The 15,877-nt window shown below is 38.2% G+C and overlaps 1 protein-coding gene across 1 annotated transcript in view; it reads left to right on the top strand.

The window, feature by feature from the left end:
- The window catches only part of slc6a11b (solute carrier family 6 member 11b), a 42,313-nt gene that overhangs the window by 13,474 nt on the left and 12,962 nt on the right, over nucleotides 1-15,877 (top strand). Inside the window, exon 9 of the mRNA XM_053484374.1 lies at nucleotides 2,287-2,411. Coding sequence (XP_053340349.1) covers nucleotides 2,287-2,411 — 125 coding nt within the window. The remainder of the gene's footprint in view (nucleotides 1-2,286; nucleotides 2,412-15,877) is intronic.

The raw sequence follows: 15,877 nt of genomic DNA, 5'->3' as shown, positions 1-15,877 counted from the left end.
TGTGGCTTGTGAAACTTTACCCTTAATTGCTGAAGCCTTGATGTTCATTAAGATGTTAGGGCTTTTATTTAAGAGGAAACAGACAAACAGAAACAACAAAAACAGAACAGATAAAGAGTAGTAAACTTAACCAAACAGCTGAATGAGAACAATACTACAAAGAGAGACTTTAAAGAGACTACAACAGATGCGAGCCACTGACTAAGTAAAAAAAGAGACCTTAAATAAAGATACAAATCAGGACAATAAACTAGGTGCAGGTGAAAATCATTGACATGACACAGGGAATGTGTCAACATGTGAAATTAAGTCCATGGAACCCCCACCGGCAAAAAGCCGCCCCTCTGGCGCACCATTGGAGGTTCAGGAGGACCACCCTCAAAATCTTTCATTGTGCCTTCCAACACAGAGGTTGAAGTACACGGAATTAGGGCCAGGTGGGAGCTTGGCATGGTGGCTATATAAACAAGTTAGCTCGGCATCTTTAAATCAGGGAGGCAGAGCAAACACAAAGTCCTTGAACCCGGGTGGTGGACCTAGCATAAGGTCAACACTGCCAGGTTGTGGAAGCAGTGAACCTTTGCCCGATCCATTCAGCAGAAACTGCAGCATATCCTTGGTGCCAGAGAACACTACTAGGTGAAGAAGGTGCAGTATCTTGCTATGACAGGGCCAGTAGCCCATCTCAGAATTTTAAGCTGTCTCGAAACAAAACATTGTCATCAGAGCTAGCAAGAATTTTAGGATCCACAGGGCTTTCAGAGCAAACACAGGTAACAGGGCCTTCATGACTAACACTTACCTTTGGTTGGGAGTGTGTGTTGGAGATTTACTTGTTTACCTCTTTTTGAACTGCACCAGCATGTTTCACTGCTTCTTCCTCCAAAAGCTCCTGCTATGCCAGTTGCAACATGCAATAAATTTCTATTTGTACAGTGAACGGGGAGCACCACGTTTCATTAAACACCGTTCACCCTGCGTTTTAAAAAGGGCATGTATTTTATCATAAATCTGGACCTGCCCAGCTCGGCTATGCTGCCTATTTACCTCTCCCGGTCTCCCTCCGGGGTGCCAATGCGGGATTATATTTCTCTCTTTCCAGTGTTCTCTCTGCATTACTTCTGGTAACGTGATCACCTTGTGTGTATTGTCCATGCCCCCCCCCCCCCAAATATTAAGGGAGAGAACAATACTACCACAGAGATGCTTAACAGAGACAACTAGACTGACTAGCTCAACAAGATAGCTTAAATAAGGATTCAAATTGGGGCAGGTAGGTACAGCTGAAAACTAGGTGCAGGTAAACACATGGGAAGTGAAGTCTAAGCACAAACATGAAACACAAAAAGTCTATTGGTACAAGGCAGGGTCCAGGGGCTATCCCTGACAATATTTAAGGACTGTTTAGAAGTCCCATTTGCATATTTAAACCTTTTGCAATATTTAAATAAAACAAATGGTCAAAACCATAGTAATAATTTTCAAATACTTTATTAGGTAAATCTGTTTCAGAGGACAGGTGTGCATTTGCATTTTGCAAAAAATGCCTTAAAATTACATACATAATGTACTTGTTCAAATTTAAGTAATAAAATACACAGATGTTCTCATAATTTAAGAAAGGTTATAGGAACTTTTTGCAATGTTTCAAATATTAAATGAAAATAATTTCAATCTTGCAATGTGTTGCAAAACCAGGTTAAATGTAACCAAATGAAATTGATGAATTGATGAATTGACTTTTATCTCAAATGCAGCTCCAAGCTTATGGTAAGGCTTTTTGCTTGATAATTATGTAGGAGCAGTTTAAATGGGGCTCTGACTTAACTTGCCTTCCGTACACAAATCTCATGGCCAGGTATTACCCCTTACATAGAAAAAAGAACAACTCAGGTCCTATCAAGTCTGTGGGTTACATAAAAATATGAGAAACTTAAAAAAATAATGTATATTCTAAATTTAAAAAAGTTAGACATTTGTTAAACTGACAGTTACTTCAGATGTAGCTCATACGTTGTCGTGAAATTTTGTTTGTACTAGGGTATGAAGATAATGTTTCCAGCATTCAAGAAAAGAGTAGGAGCTCTAGTTTAGAGTTTGAAAGTTATTTGTATTTAGAATTTATAAGTTATAAATAATTCACAAGTAGAGAGGAACTTATCACAAGTTTAACAAAGGCTATTAAACAAACAAAAATCATCTGTATTCCATGTTTCTAATGTTAACAATTCTTTTCATTTTACATTTAGGCAATATTCAAGTCACAGTAATGAGTTTGTTTTTTAGGGACTGCGTCATCCTATGCTGCTTAAACAGTGGCACGAGTTTTGTGGCAGGATTCGCCATCTTCTCTGTGCTAGGTTTCATGGCTTATGAACAGAACGTGCCGATTGAAGCTGTGGCAGAATCAGGTGAGTGTGACTGCCAAAAAGAGAGATAGGGGATAGCTAGCAGTAGCCAGTATTGGCCACCTGAGACGAATGCTCATTGGTTATTTCCCAACAGTGTGTTTAGAAACACATCCATTTTTTTTTTTTATTATTCTTTTATTTTAATATAGTCACAGATGGCAGAATACAAAAACTCGGTACTCAAGAAAAATTCCAGGTCTTTGCCTAAAATGTACACCACTTAAAGTAGAAGTACTGGTTTATTTTTTTACTAGTAGGAGTAGGAGTACTTGTTTTTGCAGAAATAAAAATATTTACTTTTTTTTTACCAGAATAAAAGTATAAATTATTAATGAATAAATTAATTATTGTATTATTAATTGTCTATGTTTAGATGCCTTATAAGTTCATGGAAAGCTTGTGGGCATTACGAGAGACAATTGTTTTAGGCAAATTTATAAAGAAAATTATATATTAAAAAAATACTTTATTTTAAACTTAACTTTCAGCATATGCAAATTTTATGGATAAAGAACAAACCATATTACAATGATGTAGCCATTGGAGCCATGCATATAGTTTTATTTCAAAGGAGCTGTGGCTTTTTTTTGTCATGCCTTGTTGATTATGACAAAATTTGACATTAAAGCGATGGTTCATAACATTGTAACTTTACCATTGCTTCCATTACCCGTAATGTAGGTAGTCTCGTGCGCGAGTATCATTACAGATGTTCTTTGTTAAAGAAGTGTCCTGACAGAGCAGTGTTTCTGTTAGGGTGTGTGTGTGAAAGTTGTCCTACACAGTAGCCCCCTCCCTTCTCTCCGCCTCTTGTCTTCACACACAGAAACAAGCGCACGCACTCACTCCACTTAAAACACTGCTCTGTCGTGATTTTTTTTCAATGGTAAAGTGCAGGTTAACTTTGACTTTACATTTCGTATTAATTATTTTTACATGATTTTTTTGTGGGGGTTCCTCTGTTTTGATATATGAGTATGCTTCCGGAACTAATTATGCTTGAAATCCAAAAATACTAAAAATACTTCAGTGCATTTATAAAGAATACTTCATTATTACCACCTTACAGTGATAGAAAAAAAACTTTTAGAAGGAATAGTGCATTGAATTCAAGCATTGCTGTTTCTCTGATAAAAGGATTATAATTAGATTTATTCATTAGTTTGTATTTAGCACACCCTATTGCTATCAGCTTAGCTGCATTTTTTCATGTCAAAACAAATGAAGCTGGTGTTATTTGAAGAATTTAATGAATGAACCAGTAGTTCTGTCCATGATGCTATCACCAACCCCCATGCAGGATGCATCCATTTTCATGTTCTATAGACATCCAGCACATCCTTGCCATTAAGTTTTGTCATGTAATCAATAAGAAATAACTCTGGGGAACAAAAAGAGTGCATCATGCTAAAGTAAATAACCTGAAAAAAAAATACCAGACAAGACTAAAAGTTACAGCCATAAATTATAACAGAATTTAGGAAGGGCTATTGGTTACCTCAAAACACAATTCTCGAGATTATCTGGAATGACTCTATCCACTTAGAAAAATCTGATCAGAAATACAAGCAGATATTCTTTCATTTGAAATGATACAGTAGGCACTGGCAAGGCATCATGTTTAACATTTTGCACTTCGTTATTTGCACAAGCACAAATCAAAAATAAATGCATATAACAAGTGTAGCTTGTTTGACATTACAAATACGGAATCTGTTTTACAAATTACCCCATTTTTTGTGTGTGAAATAACTTGTGAAATAACTTGAATCAATTGGAGGACATAGATGCTTGAAGAGCTATCAGACCCATCCTCGAAAAATCAGCATATTGGGGCTATAACACAAAAAGAAATTCTGTAACAACGCAGGTCTTGCAAGGGGCAGTGATCACTTATATTTAAGCTGTAACCATTCAAAATTTACAACTGAAAGGGCGAATGTTGCATTTATGGTGTCTCTGCTCACAGGAAGAGCACTAGAGTGGGGCACTGCAGTGTGGCAGCACCTTCTTTTGAAGCATGCGAACCCAAGTGCCTTCGTTGACACACTTAGGGCTACTTTCCACCATCCTTATGCAGTGAGGAGTGTAGTGTCACCCCTCCATGCCATTTGGCAAGACTGTTGAGTACAGTTGACTTTCGCACAGGATCTGCAGGAGTTATATGGGCTAGCCATCTAGGTGGACAACCTCCTTCATGAGTGTCAGGCTGAACGCCTCAGCAGCTCCAGGTAGGGAACATCTCCTTCACGCCACAGACGCTGCTCCAAGGACCTACTGTAGTTGGTTGGTCCCTCGACTATAGGCAAGAAGCCTCACCTCTGCCCATGGAAACAGAGCTAGAAGCTACAGTACATCTGGCCCCTGAGTTAGGGCTTGGAGACATGGGACAGGCCATGCAGATAGGTGTCGCCAGGCTTGCCCTTCAGCACAGTGGCCCTCTGGGCTCAAAAAGAGAGTTTATACTTTTAGGATGAGAGAATTTATTTTTCGTTTTCAGAGCTCCGCTTGGTCTCGAGGGAATGGAAGAGCTCTGTTTAATTTGTTTTCAGTTTCATTCAGTTTATTTTTAGATGGTCTTCCTGTGCGTGTGTCATTAGCACTCTCATAAACTCCTATTTTGTTGCCCCCCTCAGAAGCCCTGCTTTTATAAATATTATTAAATCTCAGGTAAAGAGTGGAAATGTAAGGAAGCTATATCAATGTCAGATGACAAAATTGGAACAGAGACATGGGACAGCAAAGAAAATGCTGTATCCCTACATACATCCATAAACAAAAGTGTTCAATAGAGGCAGACTTATCAATTTCATCAGCCCAGGCATTACCAAAAACCTCACCAGAGGCATGACTTTTGACCTTCAAGTCACATCAGAGGGTTGAAGAAACAGGTGCCTTTCTTCAAGCTAGTCTTTTAGCAGCTGTTGGGAATGTCATCTCTTTCCATTCCTTGATGTTGTTGACGTAACTCTTGTATTGTATATCAGTGTCAAATGTGCCCTGCACGATGGTTATGGACAAGATGTCATGGGGCCAGGGGTTCTTGGGGACACGCAGGGATTTTTCTGCTTTATTCTTATCAGTAGCAGGTTGAGAAGTACAGGAGAGATTGGGCATCCTTGTATGCCACACTAGCAGGCATAAAAAAAAGCATTCTTAACATTAATGAAGTTTCCTCCGAGTGGCGCAGTGGTAAAGTGCTCGCCCTATCATCTGGGAATCGCTGGTTCGAACCTCTCAGGGGGGAGGGATGAGAGGTACTTGCGCTCCCACATTAATCACGGCTCTACAGCCAATCAGGGGCGCCTGTGAGCTCGCGTAGCGGAAGGAGCGGCTAACGCTTTCCTCCGAGTGTGTTACTCCGCCCCTAACGGTGCGTGAGCGAGCAGTTCGAAAAGATGCGGTCGGCTGACGTCATGCGGTTCGGAGGAAACACGTGATAGTCTTCGCCCTCCCGGCTGAATCGTAGTAGTAGCCTTTATGTGGGAGCCCCCTAGTGACGGGGAGGAATTGGCCACGACTAAATTAGGGGAGAAAAAAAAAAAAAAAAAAAAAAAACATTGATTAAGTTGTGGAAAAGATCCATCTTGATGCGGTAAATGTTTTTCCGATGAGAACTGCTGTTGTATTTTTCTTCCACTGTACTTCTGATAGCTCTGAAACCCACTTGCTCTTCTGCACTTTGGTTCAAGTCAGTTGAGGATCACTTGGAGTATAACATTGCTGGAATTGCACATTTTAGCAACTCCAAATAAACATTGTCCACTCCAAGTGTCTTGCCTGTCTTAAGGTACTTTACAGCTCTTTTTACTTCTTCTCTCAAGCACAGGGAAGCTGTCCATTTGTGTGATATTTCTATAGTATAGTGGTGTTCATGTAGGGCCTATAGTTTTACAGGTTACTGCAATAGTCTGTCTATTGCAGCAGGACTTTTTCATTACTTTTCTCAGGAGTGCCTTTTTGTCTTAAAGTATTGCTTTTCTTGGTTTACTGGTTCTGGTGAGTGACTTGTTAAAGGCCTATTTGCTGTTTTTGGCTTCCATGTTTTTCTCAATGGAGTTGCATTGTTGTCTAGATGTAGCATTGTTTTTCTATCCATATTTCTTTGGGTATTCTCACCATGTTTCTGACTTAAGCTGTAGTGAATAACACATATTTGATGTCAATTGCAAGCATTTCTATGATGCTGTCAAGGAGGCTGAGTGCTGCAAATTTACCACCACCTTGGGCCTGGGAAATCTCAGCCACTTACTGTGTGGATCTGCAAGATTTTCAGGGAAAGGCTTAGTCATTGTTTCCCCTAATGCACAATTCTACTGTTCCTGTCCAGTTCTGGTGTGCATCTAGGCCTAATTGAGCATTCCAATCATATTGGAAATCCTTCCTTGGGACATTTACAATGATAGCATCCATTTCTTAATCTCATTATTGCTATAAACTATTGTTGGGGCATATTACTTGGATAATGGTTATGGTTTAGGATCACAATGAAAAATGAAGATGAATCTGCTAGATATGGGTGTAAAGCTGATGACAGTGCTGGTAATCTTCTTTAAAACAATTTCAAATTCAAGATTCTTTATTGTCACTATGCAAGTATAGCGCAATTAAAGCAATCTGCAGTGCAACTTAAATTATGATTTTTTTTATCTAGTCTAAATAATACAAAATTATGTAAGCAACAATTTCTTATATAGAGATTATACACATAATAATATAAAAAATTATAAAGTATTGCAAAATGTAAACATTTGACACAACACAACAGGGGAAGAAATTTGTGTAACCATGCAGATTGTAGGTATAACTGATAATGCATTTGATATGTGTGTTATCCTCTCATATCCTCAAATCTATTAGAAAAAGAAGAAATGGACCTGTAACGTTTGCCTGAGTAGAACCAGTCTCTCGAAGCACTTCGTGGTAACTCTACCAGACTCACCCAGAGCCCCTTACATCCTTCAGCAAGTTAAGCAACGTGAGCTAAAACAAAAGGAAGAAAAAGCTTTTAGGAAAGTGTTAGGTAATTGTCCGATAGAATAGCCACAATAGATCACATTATCATGTGATCACATTATTATTATGTCCACCCTTTTTCAAGAGGTAGAAGATAAGTTGGAGCACACTGCTGAGGTAGATGCTGCTGTGAATTAGAATTTTGAAAACAGAGAATACATTACCACCTTTTTAGTGCTATCCATATTTTTTATTCTTTTTTTTTATTCATATCTTTTATTCTTAATTTTTCATTTGTATTTTATGCTTTTTAATTATATTTTTTGATCATGTAATTCTACTTATACTTACTACTTACTATTCTGGTGTTTTTAAATTAATATTTTACATCAGTATCGAACCGTGACTGAAAAGCAAGAATGATGCAACTAAACTATTGTACACTGACTATAAAGCATCTGGTCATTATTTTTTAACCATACCCCCCCCCCCCCCCCATTTTTGTTTTCATAATTTTAGTCGTGTCCAATTCGTCCCAGTCGCTGTAGGTTCCCACATTAAGCTTCTACTGCCACTCAGTCGGGAGGGCCGTAGACCGCCCATGGGTTTCCTCCGATCCACGTGACTTCATTTTTTTCAAACTGCTCGCTCACGCACCGTTGGGGGCGGCGTAACACACTCGGAGTAACAGTGCTATCCGCTCAGATTTTCTGAGCATATTGACAATAACTTATTAGTAAGGCATATGTCATCTAAAAAACCTTTGAAAAACAAAATTAAGTTGTTGGAGTAAAATGTAGGGTTGTTGTAGTAAAATTGTTGTAGTTGATTGGTTGACAACGTCAACTCTTTCAAGAAAACATTTTACCATTAAAGTTGCCAGTGGGTTCTGTGTAGCACAGAGAATATAGCTATGTTGTTACGCAATGTTAAATAATAAAATAAAGAGGTACAAAATTATTCTTCTGTTTTTTTTAGCTAACAGCTAATAGCAATGAAAATCACTAGTACTAAGAAATACCACTAAAGCTCTAATTGAGGTCTGCTGAATATACTGTACAAATAAATAATCAGATATTTGGAGGGTACCGAAAACACAACCTACTAAAGTACAAATAAAAAAAAAATGCACCTCACAGAACCCAAGGACAAAGCAATACATACTAAATTTGATTAGAAATCGGACTGTTCAGGTAATCCTTTGTTTTATAAAACTCAACCGCATTTCTTTTTTTCAAAATCTGTTGATCTTCAAGGAATATCATCTACTACAGTCTCTAAAGTTTAGCTCGGCCTTGGAAAAAGCCTCAAAGAAACCTCAACTGTTTAATAATCACTAGCAACAGAGGAGAAAAAAATCTGATTGGCTGAAATTCCCTGGGTTCTAAAGATGTTGCATCAGAAAAATGTTTGCAGGAATATGAATGTTTGTAATACAATAACTGAAGGGACAAGAATATTTTGATTGCAGGCCCTAAAGGCCCTAACATGCCACCACTGCTACAACTTCTACTTTTAATGGAAGGCTTTCCACTAGATGGGGTGGGTAGCTACAATTCATCCCAAATGGCAATCAGTGACCTTGTGGACTGCTTTGTTCACTGGGGCATTGACATGCTGGACCAGGTTTAGGCAAATTAGTTCCAGTAAAATAAATTTGTAATGCTACATCAGTGATTCATTTCAGTCCCTTTATCCACAAGAGAATTAGTCAAATCAGGCACTACACAGGTTTGACACAAAGTGTGTTCAGCGTATTCCAAATTTGTTCAGTGGAGTTAAGGTTGGCGCTCTGTGCAGGCAGACCCTAGGTCACGTTGGGGCCCTTCAGTTCCAGTGAAGGAAAATTGCATTCCTACAGCATTGATTTAATTCAGTCCATTCAGCCACATTAATGAGGTCAGGCACCAAGGACATCTAGCATGCAGTGAGCTTTCCAGCTTGTACCTTAGGTGTTCAGTAGGGTTGAGGTGACGGCTCTGTGCAAGCAAGTTCTTTCACCCCAACATTAGCAAACCATGTTTCTTTGACTTTGCTTTGTGCCCTGAGGCATTATCATGCTGGATCACATTTGGGTCACTTAATTCTAGTGGAGGGAAGCTACAATGCTACAGCATACAAAGACATAATATAAAATGACATCAACTTTGGCGCGCCAATTCGGGGGAAGAACCACATGGGTCTCCAGATTTTTCTGGAGAGGTTATTCATCTTGATATTAGCAAGTAGCAAATTAGCAAAAAGTAGGAAATTCATACTCATATTAAAGTATGCTAATTGAGAAAAATTCAATTCAGTTCGATTTTTTTAATCGAACCATGGGCCATGGGTCTATGAATTATGCAGAGATTCTAAAGTATGTGTGTGTGTCATAAATATGTTTGTATTGCAAGTATAACTATTATGTTATACTAGGAGCAATAGTAATATATACTGTACCTGTCACATGGGGAGGACTAAGTCATTTTAAATCAGACAGGTAAACAAGACCAAGACAGTGCTGAAAAATAAAAACAGGCCTAAAGTTTTACTTAAAAAGACTGAGCTTTTTTAATTTGGTAATGTTGGAAATCCAGATTATTTAGGGGTTGTAGCCAGGAATATGTGCTGAGTAACTTAGTTTATGGCCATGTTTGTAAGCAAAGTGTTTCCTAAGATAAAATTTTCTGGCTGAAGTTTCTGATTAGGACCCACCTTTTTTGCAGCCCTGGTGGTAAAAAAAAGTCCTTTGTGGTCAGTTTAACTCATATGGCTGGTAACATGTGGTTTGCTGGGGCAAGAGTTTGTCTGTTGTCCATGGCAGTTGGGCACGGGCAGCACATACTGTAACAAGGTAAACTTACCATTAATTGATATACAGTATATAAATGAGTATTACATTCTGTAGGATCTTGGATAACCAAAAGCTGGTGCAGTGTGTGCCCACATAAGTTTCCCTTGCAAAGTTGGGGGGCTCAGGGGGACGCATTTGGTACAGCTTTGCTTGAGGTACCTCTTGCTCTATTAAACAGGAAATGACTTCCAAATCACATAATTAGGAAAGCAGGTATATATATATAAGCTCTCTTGGAGTGCCATGGGGTTTGGACAATGAATCCAAACTTGTTTTTGAGCGGAATAAGAGATTCTGTTTTTTTTTAATGTTTCGGTGAATGGGTGGTAGAGGTGCACTTCTCTCCACAGTAGACATCTTTCGGAAAAAGTTTTTTTTTCTTCTCCCTCTCGGATGTGTCCCCCTTGATTTTCAATAGTTAGAACAGGTCTGGATCTTTAAGAATTGCTGCTGTGTGGTCAGGGAGGTGAACAATGGTATTTGATGAACTGCATCTAAAAATTAGACAATAGAGAAATCTTTGGAGGCTCTTGAGAGTTTATGGACTGGGCCACGTAGTGACGATGAACACTTTATTCTGGTCCATGAGAACCTCTTCAGCACTGATTATGGATCCAAAGAAAGAGGCTTTCTAAGTCATATGAAATTCACACTTTTTTTTAGCAGATTTTCCAACAATATTTAGGGTATTAGGTGTACATGGTCGTTGTAAGTTTCATAAAATGGGAAGTAAATTAAAATGCTAATTAAACAGGTTTTTTCAGATGATGCCATCAATCAAACTTTGGAAGTCTGGATGTCTGTAAAATAGCCCATGTAGCATGTAGTCCTCATATTGGCCAGATGTGCGAAATCCATCTTCCACTTCTGTCCATTGCAGACTCCATTTTCACCCTGTAGGACAAACATAGTAAATATCTTTGTGGTGTGCACTTGTTCTAGGGCTAAGGGTACTAGTGGTAAATTGATTCAAACCTCAATAATCACTGCATGACTGCACACCACCCCTTCGCCTTTTTCTCCACTAAGAAGGAGGACCCCTGTTAATCTGATCAAGATCAAGATTCCACTTTATTATTTATCTGTACACCAATATGTACAGATAAATAAAAAAGCACAAATAACCTAGATAACAAATATGGAAATGCAATAATTAAATAACCTTAGTTCTGTAGATATATCTCACATCATAGACCTCCTCACATCAAAGTCAAAGTCTGTAAAATTATATTATAATCCATGAGTCTGTGCATGCAACTTTCTATCTAAAGTCATACTTGAGAGTGATGTGGCTGGTCAAAACACTCTCTATGGTGCCTCTGTAGAAAGTGATATGGATTAATGGACCAAAATTAATAATGTACTCTCTTCAGCATGCACGTGTTGGTGAGCCTTTTGGACATGTGAGGATACATGCCTGATGAGGTTGTCAGCATCCTGTACTCCTGAGAACTTTGTATTCTAAACTACAGCAGTGGTATTTAAATAATATCAAACCTAGTAATTATTGAGGTTATTTAAAAGGTTAGTAGTATTGTTTTCATCTATGGCTTTTTGTTTGGGTATGAGTGGATAGATATGGGTGTGAAGGGCTTGGTAAGATGATGGGTTTGGCTTTCCTGAATACATAGTAGATTATCATATTCTGTGGTCATCTAAATTAGGGTAGTCTGTTCAGGGTTCTTGAGCATGGTGGAAGCAAGCCATTGTGGACCATTGTATGATCTCTCTTTTGATCAAGAAATATGTGGGTTGTGTTTGTGCATCCATGGGAATCCTAGAATGATGGGGTGTTTGCCACTTATTTTGACCAGCAGAGTGCTTCATGATGCTGCATGCTGGCTTAAGGGCGAAAGTTACTCTGAAATGACCTGATCATTGAATTTACCAGCCACTCCTGAGTTGACCAGCAGTATAGTACAGGTGAATGTGATTAGGTACATGTGTCCTGGTTAGTGTAGTAGCTGATGGACATGTTTGTGTATATATATATATATATATATATATATATATATATATATATATATATATATATATAATAACTGCTTGGATCTGTTTTTCGTGCCAAAGTCATTGACTCGATAACTGACAACAATACGCTATTTTAATATATTTTAAACTAACATATATAATATGTAATATTAAGTTAAATGTTAAACGTAGAATAGGTTAATAGGAAATATGTTGTTCAACATAATGGTATCTGTCAACAGTTGTTAACTTTTAAGGCTAAATAAATTTGTTTCAGTTATTTATTGGCCATACTCATGCATTATACAGTTTATGAGATATAACATGAAGAACCCCCCACAAATATGTGGGTTGTGTTTGTGCATCCATGGGAATCCTAGAATGATGGGGTGTTTGCCACTTATTTTGACCAGCAGAGTGCTTCATGATGCTGCATGCTGGCTTAAGGGCGAAAGTTACTCTGAAATGACCTGATCATTGAATTTACCAGCCACTCCTGAGTTGACCAGCAGTATAGTACAGGTGAATGTGATTAGGTACATGTGTCCTGGTTAGTGTAGTAGCTGATGGACATGTTTGTGTATATATATATATATATATATATATATATATATATATATATATATATATATATATATATATATAATAACTGCTTGGATCTGTTTTTCGTGCCAAAGTCATTGACTCGATAACTGACAACAATACGCTATTTTAATATATTTTAAACTAACATATATAATATGTAATATTAAGTTAAATGTTAAACGTAGAATAGGTTAATAGGAAATATGTTGTTCAACATAATGGTATCTGTCAACAGTTGTTAACTTTTAAGGCTAAATAAATTTGTTTCAGTTATTTATTGGCCATACTCATGCATTATACAGTTTATGAGATATAACATGAAGAACCCCACCAAAAAAAAAGTTAAAATGTCTAGGGCAAACATGCTGTTTTTAATTTGCAGTTTACAAATCTTGTGCCTTTACTCAACTTGTATGAGGGACGGAGCACAGGAAGATCTTATCACTGGTAAACAGTACATTAACAGTAATTAAGTCAACAGGTTTATTAATTTTCTACCATAATTTTATGCCTTAAAAGTTATATAAATAATTATATGCAGTTAAAATATTAAATATATATCTTTATCTTACAATGACTTATTACATTAATCAGAATTGAATTGTTTTTTATTTAATGCTATTTTCGAGCGATTATTTATGACCGGATCAGCTTTCAAAGCTTTGACTTTTGTCTAATACTGTCATCAAGAACATTTTGTTGATTGTATTTTTTTATATGTCTTATATGATTATATTGTTATATTGTATTATATTACAGTGTGCACTGTTGAAAGAAGTCAGAGATCTAACAATAAAACATTGTCTCCTATTAAAGGTGTCCAATGACGCGAGCGCACACTGACACACACACAGCAAGCAAAGAGCAGGCTAAGCCTTGAGCAGAGAAAAAAAATGGATCTTTAACCTCTCAAATGAGACTTGCTTTTGCTTTACATGTGCCCTGTACACGCACGCATACAGACATGTGGTCACAGTGTTATAGTAAACAGTACATGCGTGCACGGATGTGGATAATACCAGTAAGAGACGCGCACTAGGACCCAGCAGGGGAGACGATTACCCACTATTTCGCAGCGCAAGAGAGAGAAAAAACACTCGGAACTCGTAAACCAAGACTTGTTCGTTTTTCAAATAAAATTTTTTTAAAAACCTTTGCTTGTCTTGCGTAACACTCGCAAACCACGTTACTTCAAATCCGAGGTTTCACTGTACTGTGTGATTCTCTCAAAGCTGTGCAAATACAGGAGTAGTGCAAATTAGCTTTTTTTAGTTTGTTTAAAGTAAAAGTAGTTTACAGTTCTTTATTGCTGGGCTGAGGTACTGAACACTCACATGTGACAGGTGCAGGTGAGTGTATGTAAAATGGGAGAGTCTGTGTTCAAGAGGGACATTTGTGTTCAGTTCCTCATTGCTGGGCTAAGGTAGTGGGCAGACCAATTCTGAAATAATATATTAGACAAAAATATTTGTTGTATAAAACAATGTATGTACATTATTATGTAGTTATTTTTTCCTAGGCTAAGGTAGTGAACAGACCAATGCTGCATAAAGAGACAGATGCAAGTGTGTGTTTGTGTAAAAGAAAGAGTCAGAAAACAAGGGTGGGAGAGGCCGAAGAGCAAAAGGGAGGCAGAGCTGAGAGGAAGTTGAGCTTCCTGATCGCCTGATGGATGAAGCTGTCAGAGAGAGAGAGAGAGAACTGGCACGGTGTCAAATTATGCGCGCGCGCACACACATAACACACACACTCAAACACTGACACACAGTAAAGGCGAGAGAGAGGGAGCGTGTATGTGTGTGTGTTTGTGTGTGTGAACCGGCGCGGTGTCAAATCACGCGCGCACACACATAACACAAACACTCTGCAGCGCAAGAGAAAGAAAAAACGCTCGGTGACAAAACAAGAAGTGCATGCGTTATACATAATACTCTGTGCTCGTAAACCATGACAACGCTCGTTTTTTTTTAGGGGTCATCCAGAAACATTTTTCATTAAAAGTTAATATAATCTTTAGGGTCCTAATGAAAAGTTTGTAATATATTTAATTAAAAATTCTTAATGGTTGTGTAAAAAAACACTACTTTTAACTGGTAAAAACTAGCTCTGTTCTTAGCAACCTGTTTCAGTGCATGTTCCTTTAAATGCTTATGATCTCTGCTGAGCCCGCCCCCCAGTTCTGTGGGGCGTGTCTTCACAACACACGTGGGGTATAGCCACGGGAGTGTAGTCCAGTGCGGGCAATGTTTTGGACTGCATTATCCACAAAGCAATGCCCACAACGCAGTGCGGGCAATGCTTTGTGGGTAATGCAGTCCAAACTGGAAACCGCTGGAATATAGAGCCTGAGCCTGTTTTCTCAAGTAGTTTTCGGTTTGATTTAAGTACGGAACCTACGCGGAAGTTTGTAATATCGCCTGACAACGCAGAAATTAAAAGAATGGACATGCATCGACTCGATTTGTCTTTCTCATTACTGCATGGGCATGAATTAACGGGCTGTTGCGCTGCCGCGAGCAACAACAACAAAAGCGGAGAAACGCGATGTGTTTACTGATGTGTTTACATGACTTCTTAATCTTCAACAGACATCGTTATAAACCATCTAACGTAACAAAGGTAAGCATAATATAGTTTTCCGACAACGTACACAGTTTGCAACTAGACAATCACCTTAATGCATTAATTATTATTAACAGGCGATTAGGGATTTATACTGAGACAGATGTACACAGAGAAGAAGCCATAACCATGTTCTATGAGAGTATAAGTTAACTTACACTGATTATTAGAAAAGGCGATCTGCAAAGATTTATAGAAAAAGAAATCACACTCACCGAGCCTGGTGAAAATGAAGCAGGAACACAAAGCGTTAGTACAGATCCATTTTTTAGGAGCTGCTTCCTAGTAAAACCTGCTTTATATTGACCCGCGTTTATAAAGCAGTCTGATAAAAAATGATTAGTGCAAACATGAACACATTTAGGTAAACCGGCGGGGACGTTAGCTTTAAAAACTAAATTCAGCCACTGCGTCCTCAGCGGCTCAGATGTCGGTAGTGAATGACGACTGCTGTGTTCGCTATTACACCCAACAACTGTACACAACACTCGCTTAGGCG

This window comes from Clarias gariepinus, chromosome 23 (genome assembly GCF_024256425.1).
Source record: "Clarias gariepinus isolate MV-2021 ecotype Netherlands chromosome 23, CGAR_prim_01v2, whole genome shotgun sequence".
NCBI lineage: Eukaryota > Metazoa > Chordata > Actinopteri > Siluriformes > Clariidae > Clarias > Clarias gariepinus.
The sequence above is the reverse complement of the archived record's forward strand: the minus strand, read 5'-3'. Positions and strand labels throughout refer to the sequence as shown.